Consider the following 15,240-nt stretch of genomic DNA (forward strand, 5'->3'; position numbering starts at 1 on the left):
AAAGATAGTTTGATTTAAGAAAAATATGTTGAAAAATAGTACGAGGAATTAGGCAAAAACGCCTCCTAACGAAATAATGAGCTAGTAACGATCGGACCTTCAACATACTTAAGTTCTCCTGTTATTATATTTTTCGTAACTGTTTAAAGTTACTTATTTGGTACGTTTTATTCAACTATGTATTTCCTAACTTAATAATTGTACATTTTATTTCTATACGTTCAGATGGTATGGGCTTGGGAATTTTATACGGTCTGGTATTTTTTTAACTCGAAGAACTATTGTTTTTCATATGGAGTTGTTTAACAAATAATAGATGATTACAGAACATTGAAAGGCCGTGTTGAATATTTCATATTCAAAGGATGCGCAAGATCCAAGAGGTGTCACTCAACGTATAATAAGCGAATCCACTTCCATTTGAAAAATGTTTACTTTTACAACTAAAGTAGATCGATATTAGGAAAATAAAAATATATAATATATTTGATTAGAATTTCCTAAACTAAAATGTAGACACCTTCAACTTTTTATTTAAAGATAAACATACAAAATGGTTAATTATTAGCTTTCATTTAAAATCGTTGATATGTATGATTTTCATCCCTGATATATATCACCCAGTCACGGTGTCACCTCAAACTCACGGCATCAAAAAAATTTGACCGGGGGCCGCATTGTCAAAATTTGCCGTATGTTTATAAAGGGGCGTGGCAGATGACTGTGTGTATGTAGCCGCATCAGCGAAGTTTATCAGGCTAACACTACGTCGATAGGTTGATCTTCAATTGCGCTCCTAGCAGCAGCTCAGTGTGCTTTTCGTTGTTGCCGGGCTGTGACATCACTGTCAGCAACCGAGTGCTGCCTTTTCACCGCTCCCGTTCGGCATTCTTCCAAATTCAACTTGAAATTAAACAGATCTTTTGGCCAAAAAAACGCAGCCACCATGTGTCAAGCCGGGGGCCAGATGCTGTGCGAGATCAAGAACATGGCTCTTTCGGGCGATCCGGAGCTAGATGGCGAGATCCGCAAGTGGATTCGGTGGGACAAATGTGCCAGCACCGCCTGCCAAATCATGGACGCAGTTCGCGCAAAGGACTGGGACACGTAAGGATAATCCTACCAAAATGAATCATATCTTAATAAGCTAAACTCTGTGCTTAATAGGCTGCGCAAAAGGCTGTGCACCCGCATCAGCTTTGGCACGGCAGGGTTGAGGGCTTGCATGCGTGCTGGCTTTGACTCCATGAACGAGCTGGTGGTCATTCAGTAAGTTTGATCTTATCTTATCTCCAAGTTTATCAAGTTTTACCTAATTGAATTCGTTAATAGGACGGCGCAGGGCTTGTGCGAGTACATCAAGGAACAGTACCCTGATCCGGCGGACTGGTCCGGGCGTGGCATTGTGTTTGGGTATGATGGTCGTTACAATAGCCACCGCTTCGCCGAGCTCTCGGCCATTGTGTTCCTTAATAACGACTTCAAGGTGTGGTTGTTTAAGCGCTACGTGGTCACGCCCATGGTGCCTTATGCCATTTTAAGGCTCCAGTGCTTGGCCGGCGTTATGGTGACTGCCTCACACAATCCCAAGGAGGACAATGGCTACAAGGTGTATTGGAGCAACGGAGCTCAAATCATCCCGCCGCACGACGAGGGCATACAGGAGGCGATTTTGAACAATTTGGAGCCCAAGGGATCATCCTGGGACGACTCGGCGATGTGTTCAAACACAATGTTGGAGGATCCGTACGACATTGTTGTGCCTCCATATTTTGATATCCTGAAGAAAAAAGTGCCCTGCACTACACTGGAGGCCAACGGAAGGTGTCCTATCTCCTTCACCTATACGGCGATGCATGGCGTGGGCTATGAATTTGTGAAGCAAGCTTTCACCCGAATCAATATGAAGCCGTTCATTTCGGTGTGCGAGCAGCAGGAGCCGGACCCAGAGTTCCCCACCACTCCGATGCCCAATCCGGAGGAGGGGAAGACCTCTTTGGATTTGGCGATAAGAACGGCGAAAGCCAACAGTAGCCAAATCATTTTAGCCAACGATCCTGATGCCGACCGCCTGGCAGTTGCCGAAGTGCGCGAGGATGGTAGCTACAAGCTGTTTAGCGGTAACGAGGTGGGCGCCCTTTTGGGCTGGTGGACTTTGGAGCTGCACAAAATGCGAGAACCCGATTGCGACGTAAGCAACTGCGTGATGATAGCCAGTACGGTGAGCTCAAAGATTCTCAGGGCCATGGCAGAGCGGGAAGGCTTCCAGTTCTTCGAAACGCTGACGGGATTTAAGTGGATGGGCAACAAGGCAATCGAGCAACAGCAGGCAGGAAAAACGGTGTTGTTTGCCTTTGAAGAGGCCATTGGCTTCATGGTCGGCACTGCCGTACTAGACAAGGATGGTGTCAGCGCGGCTGCCCATTTAGCCACCATGGCGTGCTACCTTCGGTGCAAACTGTGCATGACACTGCAGGAAAAACTTCGTGACATCTACGAGACATATGGGTTTCACACGACTATCAGCTCCTATGTTATATGCCGCTGCCCGCCGGTGATCGAGCAGATCTTTGAGCGCTTGCGCACATGGGACGAGGGCAAGGCAGACACCTATCCGACCAGCATCCTTAACGGCGAGTACGAGATCGAAAACGTCCGCGATCTAACCACTGGATTCGACAGTAGCACAGGCGACAAGAAGGCCACATTGCCGACAAGCTCCAGCTCCCAGATGATCACATTTACCTTCAAAAACGGCCTCGTAGTCACTCTACGCACCAGCGGCACGGAGCCTAAGATGAAGTACTACGCCGAAATGTGTGGCAAACCGGACGAGAAAAACTGGGGCAAGCTGACTAATACTATGAACACCATGGTGGAGGCCATTGTCGAGGAATTCTACGAGCCAAGCAAGAACGGCCTTCAGCGCAGAAAGGACTAAGCTGAATGTACCTTTAAGCGGGTAGGCAACGGAAAAAAAACCTGTATAACTAGAAATTCTATACCAACAGCACTGACGCACAAGCCAAAAATCAACAGCTGCACAAGCTTTTGCCTAATATTGTTTAAAGGATATCTGATATGTTAGTACTCCACTCACATTCGGCTAGTATTTATGAAATTATGTAAATAAAACCACCACCAGGCACCCCCAAATCATCGGTTTCCCAAGTTTGATATTTGAGTAGCTTATGATGTGAAAGTGAGACCATCATGAGCACTTCACTTAAATTATATGAACTTAATACTCTTATCATGAAAATTCGAGTGGCAGTGATACAAAGAACTTAAAACTGATTGATTTGCGATTAAATCTACTCATATATTATACTTCTGTACAATATGGTAAACCACTTAGCTTATTAATCAATATAGGAACTGCTTATTAATCTGGAGCTGATAAGGTCACTTTCAGGCTTTCAAAAGACCCCTATGAATGAATTAATTACGTGCGCATTTCCACAATTTGCGTCAACGGAACAACTTCGAGATAGAACACTTCCATTAAAGCTGTTAAAGAAGTGGGTTTAATTTATTTACGGCATGTGGTTTTTATATGCTAATTATAATTACAACAGTTACAGTTCAAGAGTAAATGTAAAAATGGTATGCTTAGGTTGGTTTTCCAATTGCTTTAAGTAATTGCTAGATAATTGCAATATAAAAGGGCTTCGACAGAAGACATTTAGCTAGAAAACGAAAATAAAATCAAACCTCAAGCAAAAGTTTCTAGTAGTTTTGTAAATAGGTATATATCATATATGTATAGATTGGGTTCACTGGAACGTACATATGTTCGAATACGAATTCGGGTCCTTATCACTGTAATTTTGTCTCTAAAAATACACGAGTTTTTGTATATATGTGGTTGCTATGCACAGGTTAGTACATACTTCTGCTAGTGGCTGTTGGCAATTTGTGTATATAAAATGCATATTCAGGCAGTCTTCGCTTATTTTATGTATTTGTCATCAGTTGCATTCGAGTTATAGTTTTGTCGTTTCTCAACCTTGTGGCAGAAGAGTTAGGACTATTCGGTTTCGGCTTAAATGTGCGTGTTAAATTCTCATTAAGTCGCGTCAAAAGTGGCTAATGCACTGTCGGCGCAAGTCTGAGTCCTAGCTAAAATTCCATGGGTTTGCCTAAGCTCACTCCATTCAGCTTAAGGCTAGCGATAAGGCTTACACGTCACAAATATCGGGTAAAATTTTAGATATTTCGAGACGAGCAAGCCCAACTTGACACTAAACATATTTGCTAAAATATAAAATGCGTATAAAAAAACTGCATTTAAGAGTTGATATCTTAAGGTCGCGGTTCTGCAAGCCAAACCATCATTCTTATAATTAATACTTTGGGAACTTGTAAGTCATGTTTGCTTATCAAAGGGTGTGATATGTTCGCGTCGGTTAAGGATCGTACACTGGGCTTTTGAGTATTGTTTGTTGATATACCGGTCATGAGTTTGAGTTCAGCGCTGATAAGTGCGTTGTCTTCTCATCTTATCATTTGTTACAAGATACAAATTTAGCAACTGGGGCCTGCCTAGTAATATGGGTTTACAAAACCTTTCCACTTCTGACCTTCCAACATGTTTGTTTTTAAAATTCGAGGATTTGATCGATCTAAAAAGACTCATCTAATTCATACATAAGTAATTTTGATTGCATAGTTTGATTGGTTATGGTGTTTCATAGAATTAAATTACCCTGATGGCAGTTCTAACAAGTAAGTCATCGATCAGGCTGAAAAACTATTGGAAAGTAAGTGAAGGAATTATTGTTTGGGATTATCAGACAAACACATGCAAATACGACGATTGCGTCTGATTGCTGTGAGTGGGCGTGTTGATCGGAGGGGCGTTGTGGTGGTGTCATACGGATGTCTCAGAGTTCAACTTAAGAACAAATTTGTTGCTTTTGGGATCCACAACCTCCTCGGCCAGGTTGAAGTGTGGCAGCTTGTGTACAGTGACCATTAGAGAGACATCGTTTTGAATTAATTGAAACGTGCATTCGTTGCCAATCGGTCGGGAGACGATCTCGTCGCAGATCAGAGACCACGACTGCACCCACCGCCGTTCCTTCTCGCTCTGCATCACCGGAGACTCGGTCAAATACGGTTCCAAGAAGGCGCGGGGGGATAGATCATGCTTTAAGCAGTGTGCCAGATGCTTTAGTATGCTCTCAAATGTATGCCGCGGCTGTTGACGCGTAACCCGTAGGTATTTTTGCAGAGCCCTGGCCATCGAGGGAAAAACCGCCGAGGCAGCCTCCTGGGGATCGAGCGGCAGTGCCGGAGCCGGTTCGTTATGAATGCGTTTGATGTGGGTGAAAGCCTCCTCGGCTGCAGTTATGAGACGGGCACGCCGCTTTTTTACACGACGTTCGTACTCGTGCTCTTCGTAAAAGCGCTCGTTGTGAGAGGAGTCACGGCGACGGGCATTGGCTGCTAAAACGGCTCGACTCTGGCTTTGCTGTTGCGAGTTGCTCACCCCATCCACTTCGTAGTACTTGAAACTGTTCGATATCTTGTTTCGCTGCGATTTGGAGACCGATATAGGGATGCGCTCTAGGTAAGGGTTAAATATGGGGAAGTCCACATAGTAGTGCTGCAGCACCCACACAGCCGCCCTTTGGATGCTCAGCTGGCCCAGCATGTAGGAGCGCGAAACTCCGTCCGGAGAGCGAATGATCTTGATGTAGTAGCTGGGCTGCTGGTGTCGCAGCTCCAGTAACACCACGGCAACATAGTGAATAAATAGCAGAGTGTCCACAAAGTTTGTGGCATAGCCCACCAGTGACTTGTAGTCCACGGCATCGCCGCCCGTCTCCACAACGATCTTCGCCCCGTTTGTGACCTGAACGATGTAGAAAAGCCAGTAAGCAAACGTGCAGATGGTGACAAGAAGGAGGACGAGTGCGCGATACAGGAAAATACGTGGCATGGTGGCCGATGTACGTCTCATGAACACCGCCCACAGACCGATAGCTAGGAGCAGCAGTCTGGCGGCCAGCGAGACCAGTTGGCCCTTACACTGCTCACTGCAGGCGAGCAACTGGGTACGCACCGTCTGCGTTATTTCCGGGTGATCAAAGGCCGACGGGAAGAAGCCCACATACGGCATCACCACCATTGCCACTGGCGAGAAAAACGCTGCACATCCCAGCAGGAAGTAAAAGCTAGACTCAACGTATCGGCGGCACGCAAAACCGAAACCTTTGTCGCTCTCACGATGCCACATGTTGTTGATGTCCTCCATTGAGATGCTTTGCTCCGAGGTATTTCCGGTGACGGCGGTAGTGTTCTCGCCCCAGTTCTCGTCCTGTGGAAGGATTTGCACCTCGATAACTTCCTGGCCATCGTGGCTGCCGTCTCCTTGTGCCCAAAAAAAAGTGGGTTAAATGGGTTTCTTTGACTACTAGAACCATTTAACTCACCTGTCATATTAACGCTGGTCTGGTAAGGTGCCATGTCGCCCCGCTGAAATCCCTTGCCCGACTTTGAGGAGTGTGTGCTGCGGTGGGAATGTCTGGAGCGATCCCGCTCCCTGTGGTAGCCGTTGTTGACACTGCCTCCTCCGCCACTGCCGCCACCACCTCCCCCTCCGCCGTTGTTATTGTGATTCCGCGAGCGTCTGGAGCGTCCACTGTGTTCCGACTTGACGGATTCGTTTTCCATTGCAATTGGGCTAGCGTGCGTGGGCTATGCCCGACTCCGAATCTCCTACTCGCGAAGATACGTGCCCCAATTCACCTTGCAACCTGGACGTGCAGCTATTTTAGTGTCTAACTGTAATTGCGGCGGCAGCATTTTTTTCATACGCAGGTATGCAGGGCGCAGTGCATAGCTTAACGGCGATTTTGAGCTTTATCTATTGCTAGTTGTGGGGCACATTGTCACTTTTGGTGTCTCGCATTGCTATTTTATACGCTATTTGACTATTTCACGCACATTTTTCGCTTTTTATTCACTTTTTCTGGGTCTTGGCTTCACCCTCGACGCAGTGTGACCACTGCAACACAACCAGCCACATGGTCACTTTACCTTTAGTGTTTTAGAACACTACAGTCTAGCGGTTCAAAAACAAGTAAAAATTTTAAAGATAGTTTATTTTGTTGAACAATATTATGAATTGTCAATCAAGACGGAAAGTAATTGCCTGGCTTGCTGGTCAGTTGGATTCAGCCGTATAGCGCGTTGCAACAACTTCATAGAGCAGGTCTTGTCTACTGGACAAACTGCCTGACTGGCATATATAGTAGTCAGTGCCTCTTCGCTGGCCAAGATGCTAAATATAAATAAAATCGGTATAGAAATATATATTGTATAGAAATCCCCTAGTCTTACCTATTTTGTTGAATAGTGTGTCCCAGAGCAAGAGCTATTAGACCCATATTTGAAGTAGCCATTCGGTAGGATTGGTCATCAAAGAAATAATCAAGGAGAAACTTCAGCAAGACATTTCGAAGACTTCTGGAATGGGGAAACATTCGGATACGAGACTGTAGATAGCACAACGCCCTTCTAGCACCCTCCTAAAAAAATCACAGTATTAATCTTTTAGAACCGCAACATTCACCACTTTCAACAAACATTTATCAGGATGTAGTAAGCCGTTAAATAGGATATGTCGGCACAAAACTCTTCTTTAAAAGCGTACGCATTCAGCTCCGTCATTATCGTAAGGGTCAACTCGTTGTCCCTGTGGAGTATGCCTAGAGCAAGGGCTGAGTATAACGCCTGAATGGGCACTTCCTTCAACAAGACACTTTTGAAAATTATAGCGTTAGAAATGTTGAATACAAAACAAATATTCCACTACCAACCATTGATAAAGTAGAGTTTTGGTGTCTGCTTCGCCCTGAAAGGCGTAGATCATGGAGGCCATAGCCACGAGGATGGTAGCTGCTTTGTCGTCGTCACGGCCAACCACGTTGCTTAGAACGGAGTTGTAAATGGAGTAGGATTCCTGCAACTGACCAGATCGGTAATATGCCTGGGCCAGGCCTATGACCGGCTTAAATGTGGCATGAGCAACAGTGTTTAGGGCGTGTGCCGCCTGCTCCGGCTGGTCTATTTTCAAATACAGGTATCCCAGATTTGTGTACAGCTTGTCACGATCCGCCCCAGGTTCGCACAACTTACACGCCCGAGTGAAAGCTTCGATTGCTTGTTGATATAGGTTTTTCCGGGCGTAGAGGAATCCCTGGAACGAAAGCGATGCTGTATTTGCATCTGTTTCCTCACTTTGCACGTACCTTAAGTGTATTGAATATCATTAGTTGGTTTTAGAAAGAACTTTACTATATTACTAACCAATTAATGGCATCCAGTGCATACACATCACCATACATGTGGCCGATGGCGTGCCTAATGTGCGGCTTGTTCCGAGATCCAGGATCCGACAGCATTTCGCACACCCAGTGCGCGAAACCCAGCGCCGCCTCCGGATGATAATCGAACTGCTGGCAGTGACGAAACAGGTCAAAGGCTTCCTCGCGATCCCCAATCGACTCCGCCACCATTGCTTGACCAATCCAAGCATTGGTGTACACTGGACTTGATTGTTGGGCTCTTGTAAAGGCCTCATTGGCCAATCGCACTTCGTTTAGTTTAATGTAGAGCACTCCGAGATTGGTCCACGCTGTGTAGCACTTTCTTTCTAGTTCCACAGCCTGAATAAAACAGTGCTGTGCCAATGGCAAGTTCTCATATTCGGAGTGCATGTTGATCACTCCGAGAAGATTCCAATTTTGCCATCGATTGCTACGCTCCTTAATGGCCATTTTGCACGCCTTAGTCGCTGTCTCTAAGTGGCTTTTTGCGTTCTCTGGTATGAGAATGGCACTATAGTAGCTGGCCAACGACAGCTCGTACCACAGGTAGGTATTCTGCTTTAGTTTTAAAGCGCACAAGTAGAAGCGCTGAGCTAGCTGTAGAAGATCTTTTTGTGACAGATACGCAATGGGTTCCTCGCGCTTGGCTAGGTTTCCAGCAACATCCAAGTTGGCCAACGAGTGCGGAAACTGGGCTGTCTGAACAAAAATACTTGCTGAGAGGCGCCATAGCCAAACCATGCCTTGAGCTTCCGGCTGGAGAAAGGCGCTGTAAGGAATAAGGATAACATTTATCAGCAGATTTACAAAATCGTTGGCTGAACCTATACCTTTGAAGGTGTCCCACAGCCAATTGGAAATGCTCCTTAGACCTTCCGTACAAGTTCTGGCTCTTCAAACTATTCGCGATGCCAATATGCGCCTCAGCAGCACCTCGAAGTCCGGGCAGGTAACTAGGATTCCGATTTAGCAGCGTATCGAAATCTTCAATAGATTCAGTGTACATGCGTATTGTCTATAAAATGTGGTACAATTTATTTCTGTTATGTTCATTATTTTGGGATGTAGCACCGTTTTTACTAAGGCTATCTGAAGCAGGGCATAATTATTCTCCGGGGATAGTTCAAGGATCTTTTGAAAGACTCGAATGGCCGAGTTGTAAGAACCACGTGCCGCATAAGCATCACCCAATGACTCCCAGTAGATAATGCAACCGGAGTCATTCTTAATGGCAACACGAAAGCATTGGATTGCCTGCAATAAATATGTTAAATAGGATTTAACAATGATCACTAATTTCTTACGTTGTCCCACTTCTTTACATGCAAGAAATGCAAGCCAAGCTTGTACTGCAATCGAATTGATTCATCGGTGACCAAATGGCTCAATGTGTTCAACAGCAGTGTCTCGTTTAGTTCCTCCTCGCCCAGTTCCTGGTAGATATAGCTCAAAGCATCGACAGCTTCCTCAGCTAGGGGATTAAGGTTAATGCACTTCTCGTAGCACTTACGGGCTCGTGAGAAGTCCCCAGTGGCCAGCGGGTACAGCCTGCCCAGATAGTCGAAGCACTCGGCAAAGTGCGGGCGCAGTCGCGTAGCCTTCAACACACAGTTTAGAGCGTCTGAGTAGTTTTTTATAGCCAAATGCAGCTTGCACCGAAGTAGATGCGCCTCAAAGGTCTCAAAGTTATCAATTACTTGAAGTGCTTCAGTTGGGGTTCTGGTATAACATATGACAAGGATGGAAATGACTTCCTAAATTTGTTGATGTTTAACTTACAAAACAAACTCGGCTTTAGACAGATCATCCAAAGGCAAATCTTTCAGCAGCTCCAGTTCACCGAGCTTAAAGAAGCACCTGCAAATTATTTAAAATCTTGTTAAGCATACAAATTAAACAGTTACTATTTTCATATCAATAGCTCACCGAGCCAAAGACCTTATATTGCCCTCGGAATTCTCTATCGTTTGTAAAATCGTGACGGCTTCTTTTAGTTTTGATACACACTTTTCGTGCGATAAACACAGAGCGTAGGCGTCATTTTTCTGACCAATCTCTTGCCACAGCTGAAGGGCCAACTTGTATGCGCCCAGCTCCGTGTGGATACGCGCCAGCAACTCCAGCGTTACTTTGTATGCAGGTTGACTTGTCTGCGCCTGCAATGCCAACTGTCTGGATGCAACAAACTGCCCCTCAGCGAAAAGTTCCAGGGCTTTAACCAACAAAGCCAAGTTAGAGTTAGGATTAAGCTCCAGAAGCTGCTCAGCGTACTCCTGAATGGGCAGCCTCAGCTCCTGTTGCCAAAGAACATTTTCGGATTGCTCGTGGTGCTCACAGTAGGTCTTGCATATCCACTCGAAGCCATAAACATCTTTGGGATGTGATTCGGTCATGTTGCAGGCGTGCCGCACACATGTCTCATAATCCTGCTTTTTGTAAAGCCATTTCAGGTAGCGCTTGTAAACCACATTCTTTGCACTGTGTTCGGAGGTCTGCAGCAGAGCTTCCATAGTCGTTTTGTACTAAAAACAAAAAGTGTAATTAGTCGTTACGCACTAATTTATAAAAAGGTATTGAGCTGTAGGCCATGGATGCTAGTGCTTATATAAATTATTATGCTTTATAGTGCAACCTTAAGCTTGCTTTATATAATAAATAAATAAATGAAAAGGTAACATACAAGCTGAGTATCTTCAGGTACAATTTCAAAGTCGTTTGAAATCCAAATGCGTCCTAGATACTCCTGAATTTTAGTAAAATTTTTATTCTGTTGGCCCTTTACTCTGGTTTTTAGTACTGTGAAGCAGAAAGGAGCCACAGTTGAGTCCGAGGCCAAGTTGAAAATCTTTTCCAACCAGTCTAAGGATTGTTCTCTAAAAATGTAAAGTAAAGATATGTTAGTAGTTATTTTGTGACTAAATAGGACGACTATAAAGATATAGAGTCGGTAGTACGAAAAATGAACCAGTGATTTATAATCTTAAATAATCCACACACGTATAGTTTAACTACAGCTTGCGAATAAATCGGTATTTCCTGTTCTAGATGTATGACACTCCAAGACAGGGTCATCACCAGATTCTTACTGTTGCAGGTCAGCCAACTGATCATAGATTTCAGGCAGTTCGTTGCTGGAAGCGCAGTTGGCAAGTCCGAGGAGCGCGACAGTGGCCGGTCCCTCTGTAAAACTGATGCACTGCCTCAGGTTCTTGGCCGCCTCCACCTTGTCGATATTCTGGTAGGCTGCGCCGAGCAACAAGTAGCCCATGGCATTTTTGGGCTCCGATTTCAGCAGGCGCTGCAATAAAGGCATTAGGATGATGCGTAATTGGTATGTCCTATAGTAACGTCACTTGGCACTTGGGTATGGCCTCCGCATGCTTTCCCAGCTTTAAGGTCTCCCGGATGTCCTTGATCAAGGCTTTTGACTCTTTTCCGGCGCTCATTGTAAATATAAATGTTTATTTTTCATCTATTTCAAATAGTGCTGGATAATATGATTTTGTCTAAAGCCAGTGTTGGTCACTGTTGCATAAGATGCAACAGCAGGTGCGGAGTAAATTGTAGATTAAATGTGAGTGAAAATGCCCATTAACTGCAAGTCTCAGTGCGGAAATCGCGCTGTTTTGAAGGTAATTCATTAGTTAAACATCCTACAATAAATCATATTAATGATGTTTTTCACAAAGCGCCCCAAAACCGGCGATGCCCTGTGCAAGGAGTGCTTTTTTGCCGCCTTTGAGGCAGAGATTCATCACACAATCTCTTCCAGCAACTTGTTTCGACTTGGCGAGAAGGTGGCCGTAGCGGCCAGTGGAGGCAAGGATTCGACGGTTCTGGCCCACGTGTATGTTGTACCATTTTTCCCATCCCACCTCTCTAATCTCAGTACCCCTCAGCTTAAAATTACTGAACGAACGCCATAATTACGGTCTGGAACTGGTACTTCTTTCAATAGACGAGGGCATCATTGGCTATCGGGATGACAGTTTGGAGACAGTGAAACAGAACCGTGATGACTACCAGATGCCCCTAAAGATTCTGTCGTACGAGGAGCTCTACGGTTGGACCATGGACCGTATTGTTGCCCAGATCGGTCGTTCTAACAACTGCACGTTTTGCGGAGTCTTCCGCCGACAGGCCTTGGATAGAGGGGCCAAGCTTTTGGGCGTAGACAGCATAGCCACAGGCCACAATGCAGATGACATTGCAGAGACCGTCTTGATGAACGTGCTCCGTGGGGACACCGCGCGCCTGCGACGCTGCACGAGCATCCGCACCGGAGGGGGCGAGGATACCATTCCCCGAGTGAAGCCCCTTAAATACAGCTACGAGAAGGAAATCGTAATGTACGCCCACTATAAGAAGCTAGTCTACTTCTCAACTGAGTGCGTATTCGCCCCCAATGCGTATCGCGGCCACGCCAGAGCGTTTCTTAAGGATCTGGAGAAGGTGCGTCCTTCGGTTATAATGGACATCATCTACTCCGGGGAACAACTTCGCTTCAAGGACACCGTAAAGAAGCCTGAGCGTGGCACCTGCACCCGATGTGGGTTTGTTTCCTCGCAGCAGCCCTGCAAGGCATGTGTCCTTCTCGAGGGTCTTAATAGGGGATTGCCGAAGCTAGGCATAGGCAAGAAGTCGAAAGGTGAGCGAATGATTGCCAAGCAGGACCAGGAACTAGCCCTTCGGGAGCGAGCACATTTAGTAAAAAACGATTTTTAACAACACAAATTTAGTTTTTATTTATAGATAGTTCCACAAGATTATAATATTTTCTCATCCAAGGTTCCAAGCCTGAAAAGAGAAGACAAGCAAAAATAAGTTTAATGTCCCAAGCAATTCATTAATTTTATACTGCATTACGATGCTCAGTGCCAAGTTTTTAACCAGGGCCCATAACCAGTCAAACATGACTCCCTATCTCCAAAAGAATATTGAAGAAGATTGTCAGCGCTTGACCTTTATATGGTGTCTGTGAATGGTTTAAGTGATCATCATTGGAGTCTTTCTTTTCGATAAACAGCATTTCTGGAGTACTAACCTTTCTGGATATAAGCCTTTATAAAGGAACCATTATTTTTTACTGCTTTCACACCTGTAAAAAAAAAACAATACAAATAAGAATGGCGTTTAAATAAAGCTAATTGATTTATCGATTTTAAAATTATCAGTTAATTATAAAGAAATATTTGGAATCACAACGGTTCATTAGAGATGTCAGAAAATTTTGAAGCATCATAACATATTATTTGGTTTTTTAGAGGTCGATAAAATTTACCTTTTCAATAGAGATATGATACTTCTTTAGGTCATCCGCCATGAAAATTGATATTGAAAAAGATAGCTGTAAAGAAAGCCCTGCATAAAAAATACAAAAATTAATTGGTTACAAAAAGCCAAAACAGGTTTTTTTAAATCAAAAGAAATACGTTAGTAAACAAAAATATTATATATATTATTCAGTGAAAACTTGTATAGCATCATAACATTTTTCAGTCGAAAGATGGTGTAAGTTTCATTCATCACAACACAATAAGATGACCAAAATAACTTAAAATTTAAATAGCTCTATACAATATTAAAATCATTTTAAAACCATGAATTACCTTGTAAACTGGGTTTGTAGGCCTCGCTTGTCACAGACTATTTGCAACCATTGCGCTTTGTAATAAGCTGCAATTAAATTATAATTGGATTATTCAAATGTAAAACAAACTTTTAATCAGAGATTTTATATAGCGTTTAAAATTCAGTGAAAACTTGTATAGCATCAAAATGTTTTCAGTCGAAAGATGGTGTAAGTGTCATTCATCACGAAATTCGAACTAGTGTTCATAAATTAAGAAAAATTACCATATTACGATGAGAACTTCATTAATATTCCGTAGCGAAGCCGAATACACTATCTGCAAGTAATAGATGAGTTTATAAGTAACGGCCACAATAAATAAGTATATCTAGTAGAATCGAAAGTGTCAGAAATTGTTATAACTGATTTGAATCACAACGGTTCATAAGAGATGTCAGAAAATAGAAAACAAATCATCAGATAATTGACCTAGCCTATTATTAAGATCTGGAGTGAATTATTACCGTGTGTCGATCTCTGCCAGAAAACACGTGTTGTACGTGACTCCATTTTGTTTCTGAAAAAATAGAATTTTGGATTAGCACCTTTACAAATACTAAACATAAATAGTTAAGAGGTTTAAAAATGTAGGCTTTACGAAAATAATATGCACCGCAAACTCGGGTATTGAAAATTTGGGTTATGCTTGGGCAAAGCACATTTTTCTGCGAGCAAGTAAAAAGCACTAGCTAAAGTAGTAGTTTCTTTACACCAGCGACTCGTGCTCGCATGAATATATTTATGAATATTGCTTTATAAACACATGTATCTATATGTAATATATATAGGGGTATCAAGTAACTTACCTATTCACAGTTACCAGCGCTTGAACGCAGCACCTAGATATCACTTGTTCACCTGCAATACAAGCAAATGCCTCAGTTAGAAAACGTTCTTATTAAGTTGTTAATTTGTTGAGACTGCAATGGATTCTCGACCACGTGACTGCAATTTCAGTTGCAATCGGTGAAGTGCATTTCCATGCGCATCACAAATTAATCTTGCAACATTGAGTTCTGCAAACAAGCCTATAGAACTCGATTCGCAGTTATATTCGCTGCATTTGCTAACTGCCTAACATGTCTAAATTACTTACATTTTTAATTAGTTATCGTATTCAACGCGGTGATGTTCTCTCCACGTTCTTTAATAGAGTGAAGGGAATCCAGTGAAGTTAGTGGCGATTGAGGGTGCAGTGTGCCCGCAGCTTGTACATCCCAGAATACTAAAACGCTTAACGCCAACCTTTGTGGTCTGTTTGCAGGGTGC

At 43.7% G+C, this 15,240-nt stretch overlaps 4 protein-coding genes, 1 long non-coding RNA gene and 4 other non-coding genes across 13 annotated transcripts; 2 read left to right on the forward strand and 7 right to left on the reverse strand.

Moving 5' to 3' along the window:
• The first annotated feature begins 661 nt into the window (after nt 1–661).
• On the forward strand, nt 662–3,156 carry LOC122622964 (glucose 1,6-bisphosphate synthase). Its single transcript, XM_043801832.1, has 3 exons — nt 662–1,107; nt 1,168–1,269; nt 1,333–3,156. Exons 1-3 carry the CDS (start codon nt 947–949, stop codon nt 2,939–2,941), a joined length of 1,872 nt encoding a protein of 623 aa, XP_043657767.1. The 5' UTR covers nt 662–946; the 3' UTR covers nt 2,942–3,156.
• A 153-nt stretch (nt 3,157–3,309) lies between these two features.
• LOC122623107 (vang-like protein 1) lies at nt 3,310–7,035 on the reverse strand. 3 transcript variants are annotated; one of them, XR_006326383.1, is made up of 3 exons: nt 6,441–7,034; nt 3,894–6,378; nt 3,310–3,836 (listed from the first exon to the last, which is right to left on the reverse strand). XR_006326383.1 is itself a non-coding variant. In XM_043802215.1 (3 exons), the coding sequence occupies exons 1-3, from the start codon at nt 6,679–6,681 to the stop codon at nt 4,874–4,876; spliced, it is 1,536 nt and encodes a 511-aa protein (XP_043658150.1). In that variant the 5' UTR covers nt 6,682–7,035; the 3' UTR covers nt 3,310–4,873. The 3 variants fall into 3 exon arrangements, 2 of the variants coding, with proteins under 2 accessions (XP_043658150.1, XP_043658025.1); XM_043802215.1 differs by having other exon boundaries at nt 3,310–5,860; nt 6,071–6,378; nt 6,441–7,035; XM_043802090.1 differs by having other exon boundaries at nt 3,310–6,378.
• Nucleotides 7,036–7,094: 59 nt separating this feature from the next.
• On the reverse strand, nt 7,095–11,840 carry LOC122622631 (tetratricopeptide repeat protein 37). The gene is made up of 13 exons (XM_043801263.1): nt 11,693–11,840; nt 11,426–11,637; nt 11,020–11,212; nt 10,266–10,861; nt 10,119–10,196; nt 9,644–10,058; nt 9,411–9,593; nt 9,170–9,354; nt 8,320–9,108; nt 7,830–8,261; nt 7,597–7,771; nt 7,351–7,538; nt 7,095–7,291 (listed from the first exon to the last, which is right to left on the reverse strand). Exons 1-13 carry the CDS (start codon nt 11,783–11,785, stop codon nt 7,129–7,131), a joined length of 3,702 nt encoding a protein of 1,233 aa, XP_043657198.1. The 5' UTR covers nt 11,786–11,840; the 3' UTR covers nt 7,095–7,128.
• LOC122623745 (cytoplasmic tRNA 2-thiolation protein 1) lies at nt 11,825–13,215 on the forward strand. Of its 2 annotated transcripts, XM_043803174.1 has the most exons (4): nt 11,825–11,971; nt 12,029–12,186; nt 12,239–12,987; nt 13,079–13,215. In XM_043803174.1, the coding sequence occupies exons 1-4, from the start codon at nt 11,924–11,926 to the stop codon at nt 13,093–13,095; spliced, it is 972 nt and encodes a 323-aa protein (XP_043659109.1). In that variant the 5' UTR covers nt 11,825–11,923; the 3' UTR covers nt 13,096–13,215. The 2 variants fall into 2 exon arrangements, with proteins under 2 accessions (XP_043659109.1, XP_043659036.1); XM_043803101.1 differs by lacking the exon at nt 13,079–13,215 and having other exon boundaries at nt 12,239–13,077.
• On the reverse strand, nt 13,058–15,172 carry LOC122623958. 2 transcript variants are annotated; one of them, XR_006326432.1, is made up of 8 exons: nt 15,068–15,172; nt 14,778–14,829; nt 14,436–14,488; nt 14,196–14,248; nt 13,949–14,015; nt 13,621–13,700; nt 13,384–13,437; nt 13,058–13,136 (listed from the first exon to the last, which is right to left on the reverse strand). It is a non-coding gene; the product is annotated as an uncharacterized LOC122623958 (long non-coding RNA). The 2 variants fall into 2 exon arrangements; XR_006326433.1 differs by having other exon boundaries at nt 13,058–13,314.
• Nucleotides 13,506–13,584, reverse strand: LOC122612004. The gene has a single exon (XR_006325577.1). It is a non-coding gene; the product is annotated as a small nucleolar RNA Me28S-Gm3255 (small nucleolar RNA).
• Nucleotides 13,795–13,873, reverse strand: LOC122612009. The gene has a single exon (XR_006325581.1). It is a non-coding gene; the product is annotated as a small nucleolar RNA Me28S-Am982 (small nucleolar RNA).
• LOC122612008 lies at nt 14,084–14,162 on the reverse strand. The gene has a single exon (XR_006325580.1). It is a non-coding gene; the product is annotated as a small nucleolar RNA Me28S-Am982 (small nucleolar RNA).
• Nucleotides 14,314–14,397, reverse strand: LOC122612005. Its single transcript, XR_006325578.1, has one exon. It is a non-coding gene; the product is annotated as a small nucleolar RNA Me28S-Gm3255 (small nucleolar RNA).
• Nucleotides 15,173–15,240: the final 68 nt, after the last annotated feature.

This window comes from Drosophila teissieri, chromosome 2L (genome assembly GCF_016746235.2).
Source record: "Drosophila teissieri strain GT53w chromosome 2L, Prin_Dtei_1.1, whole genome shotgun sequence".
Taxonomy (NCBI): domain Eukaryota; kingdom Metazoa; phylum Arthropoda; class Insecta; order Diptera; family Drosophilidae; genus Drosophila; species Drosophila teissieri.

Coding starts and splice junctions, on each gene's coding strand:
- LOC122623107 (XM_043802090.1), bottom strand. CDS start 6,681: ATGGAAAACGAATCCGTCAAGTCGGAACACAGTGGACGCTCCAGACGC. Junction 6,379..6,440: donor GACCAGCGTTAATATGACAG/GTGAGTTAAATG, acceptor TTTGGGCACAAG/GAGACGGCAGCCACGATGGC.
- LOC122622964 (XM_043801832.1), top strand. CDS start 947: ATGTGTCAAGCCGGGGGCCAGATGCTGTGCGAGATCAAGAACATGGCT. Junction 1,108..1,167: donor CGCGCAAAGGACTGGGACAC/GTAAGGATAATC, acceptor TGTGCTTAATAG/GCTGCGCAAAAGGCTGTGCA. Junction 1,270..1,332: donor AACGAGCTGGTGGTCATTCA/GTAAGTTTGATC, acceptor ATTCGTTAATAG/GACGGCGCAGGGCTTGTGCG.
- LOC122623745 (XM_043803101.1), top strand. CDS start 11,924: ATGCCCATTAACTGCAAGTCTCAGTGCGGAAATCGCGCTGTTTTGAAG. Junction 11,972..12,028: donor GAAATCGCGCTGTTTTGAAG/GTAATTCATTAG, acceptor TTTTTCACAAAG/CGCCCCAAAACCGGCGATGC. Junction 12,187..12,238: donor TCGACGGTTCTGGCCCACGT/GTATGTTGTACC, acceptor AGTACCCCTCAG/CTTAAAATTACTGAACGAAC.
- LOC122622631 (XM_043801263.1), bottom strand. CDS start 11,785: ATGAGCGCCGGAAAAGAGTCAAAAGCCTTGATCAAGGACATCCGGGAG. Junction 11,213..11,425: donor CAGTTGGCTGACCTGCAACA/GTAAGAATCTGG, acceptor TTACATTTTTAG/AGAACAATCCTTAGACTGGT. Junction 9,594..9,643: donor ATGTAAAGAAGTGGGACAAC/GTAAGAAATTAG, acceptor TATTTATTGCAG/GCAATCCAATGCTTTCGTGT.